The 21,414-nt window shown below is 44.1% G+C and overlaps 1 protein-coding gene across 5 annotated transcripts in view; it reads left to right on the top strand.

Moving 5' to 3' along the window:
* The window catches only part of foxo3b (forkhead box O3b), a 52,255-nt gene extending 31,510 nt beyond the window's left edge, over positions 1 to 20,745 (top strand). For all 5 annotated transcript variants that reach the window (XM_030047158.1, XM_030047157.1, XM_030047159.1 and 2 more), the window contains exons 3-4: positions 14,548 to 16,022; positions 16,695 to 20,745. In XM_030047158.1, the coding sequence (XP_029903018.1) occupies positions 14,548 to 15,993 (1,446 nt within the window). In that variant the 3' untranslated portion in view covers positions 15,994 to 16,022; positions 16,695 to 20,745. The remainder of the gene's footprint in view (positions 1 to 14,547; positions 16,023 to 16,694) is intronic.
* The last annotated feature ends 669 nt before the right edge of the window (positions 20,746 to 21,414 follow it).

Raw genomic sequence — 21,414 nt, forward strand, 5'->3', positions numbered from 1 at the left:
ATTTTATTTTATTTTATTAATTTAACAGCAACGGTACACATCACACATTAATCGACACCACAGTTTGTTTACTGTAAATTTCCATCTGGCTAGTCCTGTTGTGATGAAGAATCTATTCTTCGAGGAATATGCGGGCAAGACGGCAGCATTATGCCAAATTCACCTCGTTTGAGAAGGAAAGTAGAGGCTGACCAGTGTGTGTTCACATCAGCTGTACTGTCAGAGGAGTGAAGAGGAAAGTGAAACAAGCTGACGTTACAATCCTTCAAGTCGGGTAATGCTAATAAACCGTTGATTTGGCAAAACGTCCTCACAGGCAGACTTGGTTTGTTGGTTAAAAAAGCTTGCATGGTAAAAGATGCAACTGATTCGTATTCATTTACATTTACTTGTAATTACATTAATGTGAACGCTCAAGTTATAAAATGGTATTTATGCTAAATATAGTATGACTTGAACATGATTTGGCATGTGGGCAAGCATAAAACCGGAAGACAGACATTACACAATAACGCAGCGCCAGCCGAGGTAGCATTAGCCAAGTTAGCGGCACCATGTTGTGGATGGATGGGCTGCAAGGAAATATTTTATCATAAAGTTAAAATAAAACTGACAGTAAATCATCACTAAAGCTAGCGGGTAGTTTGTGCTATGTACAAATATAAATGGTGGGAAATTAGAGTTTATTATGTCCTGGGTTGAAAATGACCAAATCTATCCTGTCCTTAAAATCTGTAAGCTCATAGTTCAATCTAAAAAAAAAAAAAAAAAAAAAAAAAAAAAAAAAAATTAAATTAAATTAAATAAAGCGAAAAGAGCCAAATGAGACTCTTCATTGTCGGTTTAAACTCACCGAGATAGACCAGCACGTCAACCTTAGCTGTAAAAAAAAAAATGTTGTAACATTTGGTAAGAATTGCTAGTGTTTGTGGTGGGCTTGAGTGCGCATGCGTGGTGTGTGTGTGTGTGTGTGTGTGTGTGTGTGTGTGTGTGTAGTGTATCTGTTTTTAGCACCATTAGAGTGAAGAGCCCCATGAACACCAGTGGGGCCCTGCCTCTAATCTGGACCAGATGTGGACTCCACTCCAGCACCAGAGCTCCTAAACACACTCACACACTCACTCACACACACACACACACAAATATGCACCCCTCCCAGTCAAACAGAAACAGCATGTCACAGGTTCCAAACAATCTCGCTCAAACTCGATTTTGTAGCCTACTGTTTAGTTGGCCAACATGATTATGTGTAATGCTATTATCGCCGTAATCTGTCCCAGTGAGATCATAGCTCACCTTCAGCGGAGTTAATTGAAGGTTTGAGAGGTTATTAAACGGTGTGTGTGTCAACAGATAGAAAATGAGTCGACCCTTCGTAAACCCACGGCGGCTCCCCGTAGGCGTGACCTGGATACAGCCCTGGGGCGTTAACAGGCTGTGTTGTGGAAACACCGGATCAAAGAGACAGAACACCTTGGTGTCACACGCATGCAACCACATACACACCCATAAGCATACACACACACACACACACACACACACATACACATACACATCAGGCAGACGAATGGCACTGCAGACATTCTGAAATGCAGAAAGACCAAGTTGGTGGCGAAGGTGTGTCTGTGTGTGTGTGTGCGTATGTGTGTTTGTGTGTGTTTTTCCAGTATCTAAGCGTGAGTTTGTGTGATTCTGTGAGGCCCAGATGCTCTCACAACGATGTGAAGATGAGGATAATGATCCTGAGTGATGACATTTTGTATTTTGTCTTCAAGGGACGTGTGTTTGGAGCATGAGTTTAAGGTTATTTAAAGATCATTTTCAGCCTTCTGTACTTTGAACTGCAGCTTTGGCCAAAAACGACTGCAGGGAAGCAGCTGGAGCAGTTCACAGGACCCCAACCCTAAATTCAACATAGTAATTAATTCAGTGTAACCTACAATTCAATGAATGTTAGCGCTCCACCTCCCAAGGTAAGGGTGGGGCTAGGCCCAATTGAATGAGCACTACATCAACTACAAATATGGCATAAACACAAATTCTCCATAATAAAATAGATACTAAAGAGTCACATTAGTTACATCTCCTCAGTTAAGAATTGCAACTGAATGAATCACGTGCACGTACTCACAGCAATCATTATTTAACTGCACAATATAAAGACAGAGTGAGAGATCAGTCACATGTGACCAGTGGTGTTGGTGCAGAGGATCCTCAGTGTGTGCTCAAAACAAAGCAATGCAGAGGGAGGAGGACATACACACTGGCAGGTAATCAGCTGAGAGGGAGTTCAGGTGAGAACGGGGCGGCTCCGTGCTGCAGAACCGGATGAGGAGTGATGAGGAGTGTGCCTCTTCTTCTCACGAGCTACTGCAGAGCTTCACCATAAACCCCAAACGTGAAACCTTAAATGTCTTCGCGTCACGTAAAAGCTCCTCAGAGGTGCAGCACACACACAGAGCACACACACACACACACACACACACACACGGGGCAGAGCAGCGTTGAGAGAGGCAGTAAACCTCAGTCAACCCCTCACCGAGGCTACGCACATAAAAAAGCCCCACTCTCTCTCTCTCTCTCTCTCTCTCTCTCTCTCTGTATTCCCTCCCTCCCATTGCTGACATGTTTTCTCTTTCGCATGACCTGCACCTCTCGGCTTCCCCTCGTCCAAATGAGTGAGAATGCATATCAAAATATATCCACTTAACCTCCGCGGGTTTATTTTTTTAATCCGAACTCAGCTCAGAATCTCTCTTCTCCACCTCCTTTTTTTTTTTTTTTTTGCTTTGCCCTTGAAATGAGTGAAGGTCTCGAGACTCGTTTTCCCAGAGGTTTTCGTTCTCACTTCCCCCGGTCTGGTTCCCGAAGGAATAACAACGTTCTCCTTTCCTGATAATTATGAGTGATTCTACCCTTCCCCCCCTTTCCTACTACATCCCTCACCTCCTTGGCCCTGCTACTATCGCACAGAGATGTAATTAATCATGCAGACATCCTGCCACCCCTAATACTGAGGGTGCTCTCTCTCTCTCTCTCTCTCTCTCTCTCTCTCTCTCTCTCTCTCTCTCTCTCTCTCCCCCTAGTCTTTCTCTGGCTCACTCTGCCCCAATTTCTCCCAATTTCTTCCTTTTTTCTTTCTTTCTCTCTCGTTTACACACACACACACACACACTGGGAAGGTGTCATTAATCACCTGTTCACATGGAAAAGCCCCTTCATGCATTCCTGTGTGATCATTTGGCGCTTGGCCTCTCCTGCCTTAACACTTTGCCTCCGTGCGGCATGCTCATTTAGTTCACGCACCACCACGCCAATGTGTCCTCTTTCTCTGTATGTTTCTGTGTGTGTGCATGTGTGTGTGTGTGTGTGTGTATGAGCGCGTCTGTCATCGGCGCGCTCATACGCCAGGATAAACACAATAATCGTCGCTAGCAGACTTGCCCTTTGGTCCCGCTATTTTTAGATGTCAGATGTTGAAATAGTCCAAGTTCTTAAAAAGGACAGGCTGTAAGTCACCACGCACTGCAGCGTCATAATGCCAGGGCTGCCAACCCCTGTTATGCACACACACACGCACACACGCACACATGCACACAAACACAGACAAACACAAACAGCATTTCACAGAGAAAATAAATTATTTCAAGTCCACTGGTGCAATTTATCACCACATTTATTTGAGCAAGTTCCCTTTGGTCGTGTTTACTTGAATGGCAGATGGCTTGGAGTTTCTTTGAGGAGTGCCCGGAGTGTATTTTTTTTTTGTTGTTTGCAGCGTAGGTTTTCCACATGGTAAACAAACTGAATTTGCAGTGTTTAATATTTCCAACAGAAGATGTCCAGCAGGCGCATGCAGAAGAGGTCGAAAGTACTTCAGAGGAGTATTTCCATTTCATGAGAATGAATACTTTCAGTCCACAACATTTCCAGGGGAAACATTGTACTTTTTTAGTTCACTACATTTATCTCACAGCTCTAGTTGTTTTGCAGGACGAGCTTTTACATGCAAAACATCAAACCTGATGCACTGTTGGCACTAATTATCTGACAATATATGAAGCAGTCAGAGCTATCATCACATTTACTTATCATACTAAACATTTTACTGCTAATACTTCTGTAATTTTACTGAAGATTTTGAGCGCAGGACTTCCAGTATTTTTCCGTTATGGTTTGACTTAAGTAAAGGAATTGGTTCCTTTTTCCACCACTGACATGCAGATATATATTTATATGTATTTATATGTATGTATATATGTACACAGGTCTATGTTTATATGTGTTTATGTTGGGTACTTTGAATCGCTAAAAATATGAACTATGCAAAGAGAGAAGAGGCTTGTTGTTTGTTGATATGATGTGTTTGCGTGTGTTTGCTCTCCTCTTCCTGTCCCTGTCTGGATCTCCAACTGTCTCTTTGTCTTTGCTGAGATGTTCTGTTGTAGACGTGCGTGCGTGTATGCGGGGTGTGTATGTGTGTGTGTTCTTGGCAGGCGTACTTGCTCTGTGGCCTAAGGACACTGTGTACTGGAACTCAGGTTGATAAAGCCCAGCAGGGCGGCCCTGCAGTGTCCCACAGTGAACCGTAACATCCCGTGGAGAGCTATAATGAACAGTGCGTTAGCAAATGTACCCTGCAGATGCTGCATGAGCATTTCTTAATCTTGTCTTTCATTTGTGACTCCGTGTGTGTGTGTGTGTGTGTGTGTGTGTGTGTGTGTGTATCAGTGGGTTGGTGGATGATTGTTTGTGTGAGTCAGGAATGAGATTTTTTCATATTTTCACCAACATTTCTAGTCATAGATTACCGATTTCACGCTGGTTCCTCCTTTTTGTGTTCCTGATCTTGTGTGTATGTGTATGTGTGTATGCGTGTGTGTGTGTGCGGTCAGAGGCATACAACCATACACACACACTCACACACACTTTTCCGATGTGTGTTACTGACCGTGCCTTGGCCCTCTGGCCCTGTGATTGGCTGCTTGGGGTGGGCTGGGTCAGCCAACTCCCCCACCTCGGGCTATTTGTGATTGGAGGGAAAGTTAAGAGTAAACAAGGAGGTCTTTTGAGCGTGGCCTTACACAACAAGGAGCACACACACTTGATGTATGGATGACAGAGAGACAGAGACACAGAGAGAGAGAGAGACACAGAGAGGGAGCGGGAGGGGGAGTTGACATAGTTTAGCAGTCAGGTCTCAGTGATGACAAGAACAGGCTTTCTGTCATTTAAAAGGGCCGCCGATCTAGGAAAGTGGTGTGTGTGTGCGTGTGCGCATGTGTGTGTGCGGTGTGTCAGTTCTCCTTAAAGTCACTCAGTTCCACAGGAAACTTGATACTGCTATTCACATTATAATAACAATCGTCATTCTCTATAATGTATTATAGCTTGGATATGAAACCAATTTTATGGCACTAAAAAAGCTGGTTTTGAAAATTTGAGTAAAAACCCATTTCCTGAATTGATTGCACATTTGTGTGTGTGTGTGTGTATGATTATGTGTGAGTGCATGCGTGTGTGTGTGTGTGTGTGTGTGTGTGTGTGTGAGACCGTATTCCCATCAGAGTTCTTAATCTGTACACAAAGCGGGAACGGGGGGAGAAAGAACAGAAATACAAGAAAAGAGAAGTGTAACAGGTTTCCCTCTGCCAAGCTCCACATCCCTGGCCAATGAGTGTACAAATGCACAGGCAGACTTACACACACACACACATGCACTTGCGCACAAACACAACTAAAACACACACATAAACTGAGAGAGACGCCCAGCCCTGGCCGGAAAGCACACATTTGGTTGAACGGAATGGAATGTTCTGTCTGCTCTCCAGAGCTCAGGGCAGCTGGAATCAGGACCGGGAGAGCGTGTGTGTGTGTGTGTGTGTCTGTGTGTGTGTCTGTGTGTGTGTGTGAGTGTAGGGTCACAGTATAAATAACTGTCCTCTCTCTCTCTCTCTCTCTCTCTCTCTCTCAGCAGTGTTAGTGCAGACCAGCCTGTGTGTTTATTTATAAACCGCCTCATACGTGTCAAAGACCTGCGCTTCGTCCACACCTCGCACTCCCAACTCCCTCACTTCGCTTTCACTCCTCTGCTCTCTGCCTCTGCAAGCACACACACACACACACACACAGTATACACACTGCACAGTACACACAGTGCTTCAGTGTATCATCCAAACGTCTGGACTTTTGCACGTTTGCAGAGCGGCGGGCCGAAAACCCTCTGTGAAGCCTGGCGGGGGTTTGAGTTTGCTCGAATTCGGCATCCGAGTTTAAACCAACCAATCATTTGAGACCCACGTATCTAAGGCATCTCACGTCATTTTAATTCGACACTGATGGGTAGCCATGACAACATACTGGTTTTGTCAAGGTTTTAAGAGTGGAGTGGAGCCAAACTACCAACTACAATGTCGGGCGATACTAAGAGGAAATGCTGTAAAATGTAAAATACATTTGTTAAGCAAGGGGGTATTTTATCATCCATTTTCCTGCGAGTGTAAAAATATTATCTGGCTCTCAGTCTCTGGCACAGCTTAATTATGTCAATAATTGTCCCGTCCTACAACGGTGCTGATTATTGGCTCAGTTTGTTGGTTTTTCATCCGAGAAATCACAGTTGAACTGAGCAACACCAGACCTGCAGAATCGCCCGAAACGTTTTAACCCTATAAAGCCTGAACTATGAAAGAATTGAAATTGAACCCTTTATTTAGTCCTATAACAAAATATATATATTAAAAAATAAATAAATAAATATGTTATTACACGACCTTTCTGGTGTATCATATATGATATGTACTTGAAGTGCCAATGGTATGGTCCAGGGTGAACAGGGGAAGTGTTCAACAGTATTTTGGTCAAGTATTGATTAAACTGAAAACGAAAAACGGAATTGAAAATGTGTATCATATATATGACACAAATGGCTTTATAGGGTTAAAGTGAACGTGTGATTCCTGGGTCTGAAACCGGGATAAGAAATTCCACTTCTGCTGTAAAACTGGGATGGTCCAGTGCTACTATCACTGTAAGCATTTGACTGATTTTGAAACTGGTACTTGTGTGACCTTTTGTTCTAGAAATGTGTCACATAAAGGGACGCCCATTTTGAATTTTGAATTCTTTTTTTTCCACCTCTCCTTCATCTGTTATGTTGCTATCTTCCTCTGCTGGATACCGGCTAGATGATTAAATATAATAACATAAGGAGTAGATAAGGGTCTGAAATACATTCTATATTTCATCATGTCACGGTCACATACATTTGTCATCACAGGTGATATTGCACCCCCACCCACACAAACAGTTCAGTTCAGTTCAGTATCACGGCGTTCAAGACTGAAGTCAGCGAGGACAAAGTCTGCCAGAGACGGCTTATATTTGAATTGAGTGACCGAAGTTGCTCCCTGTCACCTTGTTTCACATTATTAGGCTAATACTCACTGTGTTATTCATTATTTTAGGTCAGTGGTTAGTTAACAGTTGAGTAATGATTTGTTTTGTGAAAATGACTAATACATCATGTAATCAAAAAATAAGAAATGACTCATTTTTTTTCCTTCTCGTTCTTCATGCCTTACACACATCTTTAACACACAGTGAACTCTATTCTCTCTTTTCAGCTATAGGTCTGTTATGTCAGTGTTTTCACACCGTCGCTTTGTGAGAGTCTTTTTTTTTTTCTTTTTTTTTTTTCGCTTAGTCATGTACTTTTTTTTTATTTAAGCGAAGCCACTAATCTGACCTTCATCTGCAAAGCCCTACCTGTTCCCTGTTTGAACTACACTAATCTTGTTTGCGATGTGTGAAGGAAGAATGCCCGCTGATGCAAGACAAGCGGCGTTTTAACCACAGCCCCGACCGCCGATCCCTCCTCTTAAATACAAGCCAACATTATTATGCAAGTCGTCTGCTTGCCCCGGCAGTGGTCACTGTTGACATTAGACCCAGATTAGTGCTGGTTTACATAACAGCAAATAAAGTGTGTGTATGTTTGGTCAGGGCACACTCACACACACACACACACACACATGCACAGACTTGAGTGGCAGTGGGTGTAGAAGTACACTAGAGGTGTGAGGCTCAGGTCACCAAGTTGGACCAATCACAGGGGTGCTGGAGGTGTTGGGGGCGGGGTCAAACTGTAAGATGAGACATGTGCAACCTCAGAGCACTTTGACCCTTGACTCAGTGCCGGCTCCCAGCTCCGTGACACCGCAACCTTGTGACCCATCTCTTTCCTGCAGCACGAGGTGTGAAGAGCTTTTGGTGTGTGTGTGTGTGGGTTGAGCATTTTTAGCTGTGTGTTTGGGTGTGTTTTACTTCAAGCCTAAAGGTAGGGTGTGTGTCTGTGCTGGGCTAACCTGTCAGATGTTTCTTTTAGTCAGAGAGTCCGTGAAAAACCGGCAAAGTGAAACTGACCCAGTTCAGAAACAGGCTTTATGTCTGGCTGATGAAATACGCTTGCAACGCCATAAAGACACTCCTATCTATGGATTGCCTAGCTACGCAAACTGATTTCACTCCACCAATCGCCAAAGCCGGGACTCCCCATTGGTCTGTTAGGGAAAAAAAGCCCGACCAATGAGGAAGCGTTCCCTTTTAATCGTCTCAGCCAATCAGAGGAAGTGGTTCTCTGAATGACCTCACAGGTGCGCGCTGTTACGAGAATGTTACAGCATGCATGGGAATACATTGATCTTATTCTTTTATGTTACACGTGTGATCATTAACACGCGCACACACACACACACACACACACACACTTAACACACAGATACAGATGAATGCAAACATATGAGCTCCCACCTACGCTCCTTAAAACGGACAGAGAAGAATGAGAGAAAGGAGGGAGGAAAAGCGCACACACGCACAGAGAGAGAGAGAGAGAGAGAGAGAGAGAGAGAGAGAGATTCCTAGCGTGGTTGCTGACAGTGATTAATTGTTCCCACATGTTGCTGACGGACAAAAAGGCCTCTGTGTTCCTGAGCTCTGGCTGCAGCTGGTGTGCGTACACATACACACACACACACACACTCAAACACACAGCTGGTGTGTTCATTTTAGTCAGCGGCGAGGTAAAGGGGCACTGGGAGGACTCTTGCTCACAAAGCAGAGTGAGACGCAGAGGGCACGGCGAAGAGAGATTGAGAAATGCAAAGAATCGGGAATCTGTCAGTTACATATTAGCTGGGCAGAGTCAATAGTGTTGTTATCCCTTGGAAGATTGTTGTCACAAGCTCTGTGTGAGTGTGTGTGTGTGTGTGTGTGTGTGTGTATGTGTGTGTAAGAGTTAGCTCTCCTGGCTGCATAGTAGGAGTTATGAATCAGAGCTGCTGTCTCAGTGAGCTGTTTTTATTAATGGGCTTTGGGAATAGCCCAGAGGAGCTGGAGTAGTAAACATATCCCACTCACACCACAGAGTGCCACATGCACTCACCTGCTAACACACACACACACACACACACATACATACATACATACTGTAGCAAATGAGGGAGTATGAAATAGTCCTGTCACGTTTACTCAGTTACAGTCACAGCATCAGAGGGCTTCACACACGGCCACATGACGAAGGAACACAAAACCGTAAATTAAGTCGAACGAGCAGAGAAACCCAGGTGATGCTTTACCGGCATGAAGTATTAAATTCATTTAAAGTCATGAAGGGAGGGCATATATGATGAGGTTAAGACAGGTGAAAGGAGGCCACGTGTCTCTCAAGACAGACAACACACGTGGCCGCGGCGATTTCCAAATGCCTCCGCCTACCTGTCTGAATTCTTCCATACCTGAACAGAATGTGGATATCCACGTTCCACACGGCCGCATCCTCCTCTGCTTTGTTCACAGCTCATTGTGAGAACCGCAGCTTCCTGCTCAGAGAACGTGCTCATGCGTTCGGTCGCATTTTCAAATCGAAAACTTGCTTCTTCGCAATTTCTCCCAGCACCAGGGGTGGAGCAATAAATGGATAATGCAATATATTGTGTGAGTTTTCAACTTAATTGGCACCAATAGCACGTTTGAGTTACTATGAAGCATATTTGTTGCCTGTCATTTGATATTTCAGCTGGAACCTTCATGCACATGTTGCAGTGCAGATTAAAACACCGAAAAACATGATTGATTCCTGCTTGCCAAAAAAAAAAAAAAAAAAAAAAAATTGCCTTTACCTTAGTATTTTTTCCTCTTCAGTTACAGATATTGTGATGTATCATAGGACAGTTTTTTTTTTAAGATTATTCTTTTATTATTATTTTTCTATGCTGTTTAAACTGTTCATATTTCTATTTTTTATATATTCCTTGTTTATAGTGTATATATTGCTTGCTGCTATTTATCATCTGTTTATACTGTAAATTGCCCACATCTATGCACATTGTATACATCTATGCACACGGTTTTTTGCACATTGTTTTTTTGCACATTGGATACTTAGATCTATAGATCTCTAGCGTCATCTTTTATTCCTTATTTTTTTATTTATTTAATCTATCTATTTTTTAGAGCATTTTCTGCTTTACTTGACAGTCACAGCAAAGACAGACAGGGAAGTCAGTGTCCTGAAATCTGCTGTCTGCAATCTAGGATATCAGTGGCTCAAGAAATTTTAGCGACACAACAAATTCAGAATGATAAACCTTTAGCTCCACTACAGAAACTGCTCCTGCTAATAATAATAACAATAATCATATGCCACATTAATGAAAATCTCATTATGTTGAAGGATGGTTTCCATACTCACTACACTTTATTGCTCAGTGTAGCTGCTCACTGTTAAGGATTTGTGATGCAACTCTGCTGCCCCAAGACCACCTGCTACACACACACACACACACACGCACACACACATCCATATTACCCTGACATACAACACTCTCCTTTTTCTTTCTCTCATCTTGTAATCATCATCCGCTCACTCACTCTGTCACAACACACTTGCACCCGGTTTTCCCTCTCCGTGAGTCCGTTCCAAACGTCCCGTTTCCCTTTTTTTTTTTTTTTTTTTTTTTTTTTTTTTTTTTTTTTGTTCGGTTGCTGCTCCATCACACCCGCTTTGAAAAATCCCCCCTGACGTCTGAAGGATACGAGCAGTGGCACAGAAAACAGAAACATTAAACAAGTGCCCCTGTTGGTGGAGGGGGACTGGAGATGGAGGGAGCGTGGAGGGTGGAGGATTGATGAAGTGTCAGGAGCTGGCAGGTAAATGTTAGCAGCAGCAGGAGAGAGAGGGAGAGAGAGAGAGAGAGAGAGAGAGAGAGAGAGAGAGAGAGAGAGACTCAAAGATTTCATTCATCTTGTTCACCCCAACTAAAACTTCTCTCTTTCACTCTTATTAACTCTACTTCTGCCTTTATTTACATTGTCCTGGCAGCTGGAAACATTTAGCGTGTGTGTGTGTGTGTGTGTGTGTGTGTGTGTGTGTGCGTGCGCGCGTGCGTGCGTGTATGTAAAATGTTCTGTAATAAAACAGCATTACGTCATGCCTCAAGAGATGCTGGCAGAGGATAAACATTGGTCTCCCTGGTATCTCTCTTCATCTTACCTCATTGCGTAGCACACACAACCAAATGCATACACACACTAGCAAATGCACATTCACACACACACACACACACCCCACTCATTAAACTGCAACATTTCGTGGGTTTGCACGCTAGTGGTAAAAGAAAGCATATATTCGTGCATACATTTTGCATATAAAACCACTCTTGAGCGTAGAAATTCAAATGTGTCTCTGTACATGAAACTACAACAAGCATACACACATAAACATGCTCTTTCTCACGCACACCCTCATAAACACCCACACACACGCACACACACACACACACACACACACAAGGTCATAGGTTCATTGTGGCCCCAGAGAGCGAGCGTTCCTCTCCTGCCCACGTAGCGTTCTGACACGTAACTCCATCCTCCCTGATTGAACTGTCTCTGACCAGAATAACAATCCAGACCAAATCGTCTGTAAACTGTAACCCAGGAAAAACCGGGCTGGTTTGTGGAAAACAGTATCGCCGTTCCCACAAAAACCCCGAAAAGTTTGGCTCTCGTCGACTTGAACCCAAAAGCGTCTCTGTTTCAGGGAGTAAAAACATACATAGAGGGAAAACAGAGAGGGGAAAAATGCGTGCATGTTTTGGACGGCGGTTGGATTGTTTATATGGGAGGATATAGCATAGCCCCAGAGTCCCTCAGGGCCCATAAGAGCCATGTGTTTGTGAAACAACAGAAACTGAGGAAGAGGGAGGGGGCATGGAAAGAGAAGGAGACTGAAAAGGAAAAAGGAGGAATTAAATGAGAGGTTGGAGAGATTGCTGGGCACAAGAAGAAGAAGAAGAAGCAAAAAGTGTAAAAACAAAAGTCAGTAATATAAACTGTACTGACAATAACATACTCGCTATTCTCATCCCTGACAGCACTGTCTTCATGCAGTTTTCCATTTGGTAGCAAACATAAAACAGCAGTGCAGTTTTGTTGTATTTGAATGCTCTTTATGTAACTTTAGATTCGAGAATATGAAGCTGTGCATGTGCATGTCTGTGTGTTTGCCTTAACATTTGAGCATTCATCATTATTCTATCAGTGGCCATGAAATCATATCTGCTTAAGCAAACAGATGGCTGCAAGTGTGCGTGTGTGTGTGTGTGCGTGTGCGTGTGTGTGTTTCCAGATGGATATGTGCATGGGTGTAATTCACAAGTGGGAGTTTGGAGTCGTAGATAAATGTACAGCCAGAGATTACATCACCGAGTCACTGGCGAAAACCAGCGCTGTAATCAATTAGTAAAAATAGCACAAATATGAATAGATCTATGGAAATATATAGATCTATGTCAGAAAAGACATGAGGCCAATTACCACTGGATTTGTTTTCCATGGGCGGGCCCTGTAGCTCAGGGGGTTTCACACTTTTATGTTCCGGGCCCCCAAGCGGGCTCGCATTACTGAAAGTCACGGACCCCAATTTGAACTAATCTTGCCCCGGAGACTCTGATATGAAAAGATATTTTGGTTTGTGTAAAGTATTAAATTGTTTAGATGTCATACTTGAGCGCTGACAGATAGAAAATTCTTTAAAGTATAATGAATTGAATCTATTCCTCATTTCACTGTGAGACCCCTGGAAGCCTCTCAAGGACCCTGGGGGTCCCTGGGTCCCACTTTGAAAACCATTGATGAATCAATACATCTTGCATTCATAAGTTCAATGCAGTATAGGACTGCCAAGCCCATTATATTTACAGTTGTGGAAAGTACCTACTGTTTTCCGGCAGATTCAAAGGTCGTCTTGTAATGATTGATTAGAACTGCAGTGTAAACGCATAAACGGTCTTCTGAAATGACACACACAGCATGTAAAAATTACATTACAAACCCTCCCACAATAAAAGGAACCCTGTTCAATTAAAACCATGATTCTGTGGGACAGTAATAGTTTCCTCTGTCCTCTATTGTTTTCCATGTCTTCTAAATAAAACCCAGGACAGTGACATCAAGAAGAAATCCCTGCTGGTTCTTAAATGATCCCGTCACATCCTCAAAATGAGGCAGCCCTGCTCTCAGCATCTTCCCCCTCTCTCTTCCTGTAACTATTTCAGCCAGAATTAGCACTGAAATGCAGCCAAGGTTGTTAACGTCGCAAACTAGAATTATTTGACAGTCCAAAATCTAGAGAATTTACTGTTTTACATAAATGTTTTTGCACAGTATAACTCAAAAGTCTCTTTACCAATACTGTGAGTGTCAGTCTGATAAGTCGTGATGGAAGCAATAAACAAGTTATACAACGGGGGCGTTATGTCGTGCTGAAACGATTAAATGATTAATCAGTTCGTTGGCTGGTACACAATTAATTGTGTATAATTTTGATAATAGATTATTGGTTTTGGTTCTTTAACAAATAAAAATACTAAACATTTGCTAGTTCTCGCTTTGGTTCACACACTCAGCCTGTTGGTCTCTCTGCATGAAAGCACTCACAGCTGATCAATACACACCAGCGTCGACTGTCACTAACAGACACACACGCGCGCGCACACACAACGTGACACACGCTTCAAAACACGCTCCTTACGCAACACCGTGACGGGGTCCCTTTGTATGTGTCATTCATAATTGAGCAGACGCTCGCCTGGCCCACTCTCTCTCTTTTCTCTTTCAGTCACAAACAGTGGGGCTACAATGGGAACAATACAGGCATCAAAGCTGACTACTGCTGTGTGTTAATGTGTTCAGTCTTTAGTTAGTGAATGAACAGTTGAAGCAGTTGGTTTGGTGCTTTATTTTTTTTTTTTTACCTCTACTCTCCAAGAGGAAAAACCACTATAAACCACCCAGCTCAGTGGGCGGTTTATAGATCAATGTGGTTGGACTTAATGAGAGGTATTCATTGAATGCTGTATTGGCAAAATGAAAAAGAATACAACAAATCAATATTGATGACAGTCATTGTTTGAGTAATTGCTTTGAAATGATTTTGCACACATGACTTAACCCAGTCTGTTCTCCTCTCTTCTCTCTTCTGTGTGACAGAATTCCATCCGGCACAACCTTTCGCTCCACAGCCGGTTCATCCGCGTCCAGAATGAGGGAACGGGGAAGAGTTCCTGGTGGATGATCAACCCGGAGGGGGGGAAGGGAGGCAAAGCCCCTCGGCGCCGCGCTGTCTCCATGGACAACAGCAACAAGTACACCAAGTCCGCCCGCGGCCGTGCTGCCAAGAAGAAGGCTGCTCTGCAGGCGGCGGCAGCTGCAGCTGGCGAAGGGGGTGGAGACAGTCCTTCAGGCCTGTCCAAGTGGCCCGGTAGCCCGACGTCTCGCAGCAGTGAGGAGCTGGACGCCTGGACAGACTTCCGCTCCCGCACCAACTCCAATGCTAGCACGCTGAGTGGCCGCCTTTCACCCATCCTTGCCAACCCCGAGCTGGATGAGGTTCCCGATGATGAGCCCCCTCTCTCACCAATGCTTTACTCGAGTCCTGGCAGAGCGCTTTCTCCCAGCAGCACCACCAACACGCCCAACGGGAAGGGCCAGCCGACCGAGCTGCCCCGTCTGGCAGACCTGGCAGGTACCATGAACCTGAACGATGGCCTGGCAGATGACCTGATGGATGAGTTGCTAGATAACATCAACCTGGTGCCAACCACTTCAGGACAGGCCACTCCAAGGGGTTCCTCAGGGTTCAATTTTGGGTCCAAACCCAACGGGCTAGGCTCTCCTTCCTCCGCCTCCTCTCCCTCCTCCAACTCTCCCTCTAACGGTGGAGGTAACGGCTACAGTAATTCCATCTTTGGCCCCCACACAGCAGGCTCCGCCCTGCGCTCATCCCCCATGCAGACCATCCAGGAGAACAAGCAGACTTCCTTCTCCAGCATCTCCCGCTTCGGCAGCCAGACGCTACAGGACCTGCTCAACTCTGACGGCCACAGCCACAGTGATGTCATGATGACCCAGTCCGACCCGCTGATGTCACAGGCCAGCGCTGCTGCCGTCATTTCCCAAAAATCCCGTCGTGGCCTCATGCTCCGCATTGATCCCATGATGACCTTTGGGACCACCGGAGGGTGTCAGGGCAGCCAAGGGGGCCTGATGCAAGGCAACAACCACAACCAGAGCTCCCTGAGGTGCGTGAACGGAGGGCTGAGCTTAGCCAACGAGGCAAACACTCTGGCCAACGCCAAGCAGCTCCTGCACTCGCCCCTGGGAGGAAATGGCTCCTCCTCCATGCAGATCGACTCCTCCATCTTCCTGAATGGAACGGTTGGAAGTAGCGGAGGAATCTGCCAGGACCGCTTCCCCACAGATCTGGACCTGGACATGTTCAACGGCAGCCTGGAGTGTGACATGGACACCATCATCAGGAATGAGCTGATGGACTCAGAAGACTTGGACTTTAACTTTGACCTTTTTGCCAACATGAACGGAGTTGGCAACTTCACCAGCACCAAGCAGGCGTCTCAGAGCTGGGTACCTGGCTGAGAGGCTCCGCCCAGGAAGGAGCAGAGCAGGTATGGATATGTTGCTGTGCATGTGTTTGTGAACATGAGCATACACCTAGTGCTGCAATCGAGTACACATGGCATTTTTTAAATAAATGAGGATATTCAGATGTAGGTACTGTATGTATTACCTTGTTTACTCTTGACTGTCTGTCTCAGGTGATCATATCACATGTGGGCAGCACCAAGTACAGCATGTGATTTAGCACCCAACAAAGGTGGTCAGGGACACGTTGGGACATGTAGCACTTGTAGTGTGAACAATAATGACAACATGAAAGACTGCACAGTAGCATTGAGGAGGGAGAAAGTGTTTTATAGAGCAGACTTTTGATATTTAATTCAGATTGGAATGAAGTGTGTTTTTGTGGTGAGATGGGTGTTGAATATTGGGAAGATAGTGAAAGCGTGGAAAATGAAGGTGGAGGAGACAGAACGGACAGGAAGGAGCTGGAGTAAAGTAAAGGAAAAGGAATCACAAGTCAGTGGAGTCACTGCATTTGAGATGCATGATCATACCAGGTGTAAAAAGCAATTTGTCTCAGCTGTCTGCTTGTGATTGGATCCTCCGAGACATTTTAAACAAAGTGAGAACGGGGCCTTTGAGTTAATAGTTTTCGGATCATTATTGGTTATGTACATAATTCCATTATATTCATCTGTTGTCCTTTATCTCTCCAGGTCTGAACTGTGTAGTGCAAGAGAAGATCAGAAACACAACGTCCTTTTTGCCAAACCTGCCATCAGCACAAGACAAAATACAAACCCTCTGTTTACAGAAGACTTCCTCTTGAGAGATTCACTTTTGCTCTCACACTGATGAACCGTAAATGATCCGACAGACTCCAGAGATGCTGAAACATCAGCCCTCAAAGCCTCCTGTGAAACAACAGACAAAAACTGAGTTAAACAATCACAACAAACTCACAAGTCCTAGAATTATGCAATTTTCCTTTGACATCCAGTCAGACAAAGTCTATTGATATCGAAGAGACTCTGCTTATCAGAAGGGGTCACACGTGGAATGCAAGGACTACATGGCAAAGCAAGGCTGGTACTGTAGGATGCACGGTGCAGTTGTTCCTGTTGCAAAAGAAGAAAAAAGCAAAAAAACAAAACAAAAAAAAACAACAAAAAGAGACAAAAAGTAAAATGAAATCAAAAAGTGATGTGGTGTAAATCCAATCCAGTGGTTTCCTGGGATGTGTTATGTTGAAATTTCCCCTCTGTTTTCACTTAGTGATTTTAAATGTTCAGTGTTTGTTTTTGAATTCCTTGTTTTATCACGATCGTTTCTGCATCATACATGTCTGTTTAAAAAAAAAAAGAAGAAGAAGAAGAAGTGTTGATGTATTGGTGAAATGGAAAGAAGACGGAGATGGAGATTCACACATGCGTGTATATACACGTACAGCACAGACATACCCATACTTTGCCCCAGTTTGCAAGACTCCACGGCCTTTAGGAGTTCAAATGTAACACAATGCCATGCACTTCGGGTTTTGTTGATTCTCATGAATTGCTTGATTAGCTCAGTTTTAAATTAATTGTTGTCTATTGAAAATTATATTACAATTAGCTGAATACTACGGAAAGATTCTTATTTTTTGTGTATATCTAACTGTTAAAAAAAAAAAAGAAGATGAAAAGAAAAAAAAAGACCAGACGAAGAGGATCTGTTGTGTCGTGTACAGTGCAGGGCAGTGGAGAGCTGAGTGGAAATCGTCGAAGGAGGGGAGGGAGGGGAAGGCTTTCTTAACTTTTTGGTGAGTTCTGTCGAGGTTGTTTAGCACAGCATATTATGTAGCCAAAATAAATACCTGTGTACTAGGGTTGTGAACATTTCCACACCATAACAGGTGCTATGTTAACAGTGTTGAATCCTGTCCCGAGAGCAAGCCGTGCATTTTATTTTTATTCTTTTTTTTTTTTGTTTGTTCTTTACCCAACGACCTGCAGAAGCCCAAAGCTGCAGACACAGTTGTAGCATGGCGAGGTGGAAACTATAGACAGGGAATGGGGCTTTACATTGGGCTCATCCCGCTAGAAGCCATTTTGTTTCTCAAGCAAAACAATAAGCTATCTGTGTATATTGCCAAATTACTTGAAACAAACAGTAGGACATGCTGGCAGCCAAATCACGAAACACACACACACACACTCACACACATACTTGCACATACACACACACACACGCACACATTGCACACACACATACAGAGAAAAATAAAAGCAGGGATAGAGCAGGGACATGTGTTAAGCTCTGCTGTTTTCTTGTCATGAGCTTGTGGGGCTTGTTATGCATATATAGCATCACTCAGGGGGAAAGGGGGAGGTTTCCCGTTTAGGTAACACCAAGTCACATTTTGATGGTGTTTAAAAAAAAAAAAAAAAAAAAATTCTTGGCAAAAACAGTAACGCTTTGTGTTGTGAACTTGTAACCTGTGAACTTTTGACCGTCAAGATGAAGAGGAGGAATGAGGACAGAGGATTAAGTCAGAATCGAGACTTCACTCGGTCTGTGATTTTTATTATTATTATTTTTTTTTTTTTTTTCTGTTTCATCGTCATCGTTTTTTCTGCTCTTGTTGGACTCCCGACACGCACGCTCACACACACACAACCCCTCTTGGTGCTCCTGCAGGTTAATCCCCTGCATCTCCTGAGTACACATTAGCGTGTGTGGGTCTGTGTGTTCGCGTTGAACTGTGGAGTTTTGTTTCTGTTGAGTTAATCTGACAAGGATGTGTTATCCTTCACTATCCCTCATGGTGCATACAGCACAACCTTCTGTATGCATGTATGTATTTATGCATTATGAATTGTGTGAAATGCATATATACTCACTCTATGTCCTTATATACTCATGTAGTACTTGACCCTTGGATTTTGTGATACCTCGGAAGGTAGAGTTGAAGAAACAACGAACAACGTTACAAGACAGGTGGGAGGGAACATTGTTACCAGCGAATTTATTGGTGAACCGGATTTTTTTTAAGTGGTGGGAAGCACCATTGTTGTAGCATCTGGAGACCCTGGTACCCCTTCTCTAACTGGGGTGGCGGCGCAAAGGGTCGCCCCGCTGTGTAAAATAGTGTACAGTTGTGTGTATATCACTTTGAGGCCCAGGCAGAGGAGTGTGTGTGCATGGCTGGCTAGAGCGAGCTACTGTGCTACCTGAAGTTTAGTGCATGGCCTAGCTGTACCCCCCTTCCACCCCCGTGCCCTGTCCCTCCACAGAAACACGGAAGTACCCTGTGTCTTAGGAAACACACTCAAACACACACTCTACTGTTTCAACATCTTCGGTGCTTACGGAGCGGCAGTCGCGCCATTCTCATCGTCACGAATGTGTGTGTCCCGTGACTATACTGGTGCAGACACAGGGAAAACCCGCCTGATGGACATTCCTCCGCTCTTACACTTGTGTCCCATGTGGAGCAGCTTCACGTCCTTCAGTGCTCTCAGTAGGGAGTTCGGTTCAAACCTGGATAAACCGTCATCTGACCTAGAGCTGGAATTTCCTACACCTATAGTCGCATCTTAAATTTCCTAATGCGCATTTAGAGCATTATCGAATTTCTGTTGGCAGGGGGAATCCTGAGCCGTCAAAGGAACAGCTGCACTGCAAAAAAAAAAATTTAAAACCATCTTAACAAGTCATTTAGACTCATATTCAGTCGTATTTGCCTTAAAACAAGCAAAAGAAAATGAGAAATGAATAAAGCTACCAGTGGGATGAGATAATCCCACTTGTTTCCAATGCAGTTTCATTTATTTCAGGACTTTTTCGGGCAGCAGTTGTAAATATGTTGAGACGAGGCAGAAAAGGCAGATCAGCCCACTAGTATGAAGAAAATGACACTTGAATCAAATTGTAGTATTAGTATTCATAGCAAGTGGGATTATCTCATCCCACTGGCAGATTTTTTTTCACTTGTTTTAAGAACAGAGAGATTTTTTAGACTGAATGTGAGGATAATTGACTCGGTAATGGATATTTTTGGCGGTGTAAGCTTTTGAACTCATCTGCTCTGTACAAAATAGCAGGAGCACTTGCTTTTTTTTTCCATGATATGTACTGACCAAGTGAATCCAGAGGAAAGCTATAATCCTTTATCTGTTTCATAATCCAATCCATCCAATCCACTTCAGCGATGAAGCGGAGCAGACGGGTCAAGGATGGGTCACCAAGCCTCGATGAACTTCGCAAAAAGGGGATTTTTAACTCAATCGAGGGAAGGTGCTCCGACTATTTTGTACATTGAGTATGAAATGTGTTGACCGCTGGGGGAGTTAGGTCACACCTAGTCACAGTGGAGCAGGCCTTCCTCACAAACACTCACTGCTACTGCTTCGTTCAGGGAGAGAACTCATTATCAGAAGTCGGAAGAGTCTTCTCGTGCCCAACACACACCCACAGCACCCCACAAATGTAAAGAAAAGGAGAAAAAAAAAAGACAGGAGAAAGTACCACTAGATACCTTAATCAACTCCTGGACTTTTTCACCTTTTTCATAATCTTCTCTTGAGCCCTTCCATCCTTGTTCGGAGCCCCAGCCCAGCTCCCCTCCCCTGACCTTTACCCTTTGAACTTTGCCCTTTATTAATCTTGCTTCTTCTCGACTTGATGTTAGTGGGTATTTTTCCTGTGTATTCCATTTTGAATTGTAATCTAGTTTGTATAAGAAATGGTGCGCATGTAAATAAAGCTTGGTGAAGCTCCACACTCTCCCCCGTGCCCTTGTCTTTTTCTTTTAGATTGCAGGATTGAGATCATAATTCTTTTTAGTGCTGCAAAAACACGCATCAGGAGTGCATAAATTTAATGAGCGGCGTGGGAGTGCAACCCAGGGCCACTATTAACAGCGTTGTACTCCAATGTGAGGAGTTTTCAGTCCAACAGGGAAAATGTTACTTGCCTTACTTGTTAACTTGCCAACTGTTTTCCAAAGTGGAGCACGTCTGAATGGCGGTGCTTGAACAAATGTAACCTCCCACTCCTTCCAGTAGATTAATCTGTTTCTCGTGTCAGTCTTGGGGGGGGGGGGGGGGGGGGGGGGGGGGGGGAGGGATCTAAACAGTTAGACAACAAGCTCCATGTTCTTCTCAAGTTCCTGGAAGTCCTATTACACAATGTTTGTTTTGCGTAAAGCTGCGTTCAGTGACAACAGACGTACGGCAGCTCTCTGGTACCTGACACCGGACTGGGTACTTTTCCTTGGTGATTGCGACACACGGAGGAGGGGAGAGCAGTCAGAGTGTTTTGAAGCGTTCCTTCCTAACCTTTCCTGTCAAGCCTAAAATCTCCCCCCCCGGGCCCGCTGTACACAACATTAACACACACCCTGGCCTTGCCTGCTGTACTGACACACTCCCTAATTCCCGTCGTGCCTCACCC

Source organism: Myripristis murdjan, chromosome 24 (assembly GCF_902150065.1).
Source record: "Myripristis murdjan chromosome 24, fMyrMur1.1, whole genome shotgun sequence".
Lineage (NCBI taxonomy): Eukaryota > Metazoa > Chordata > Actinopteri > Holocentriformes > Holocentridae > Myripristis > Myripristis murdjan.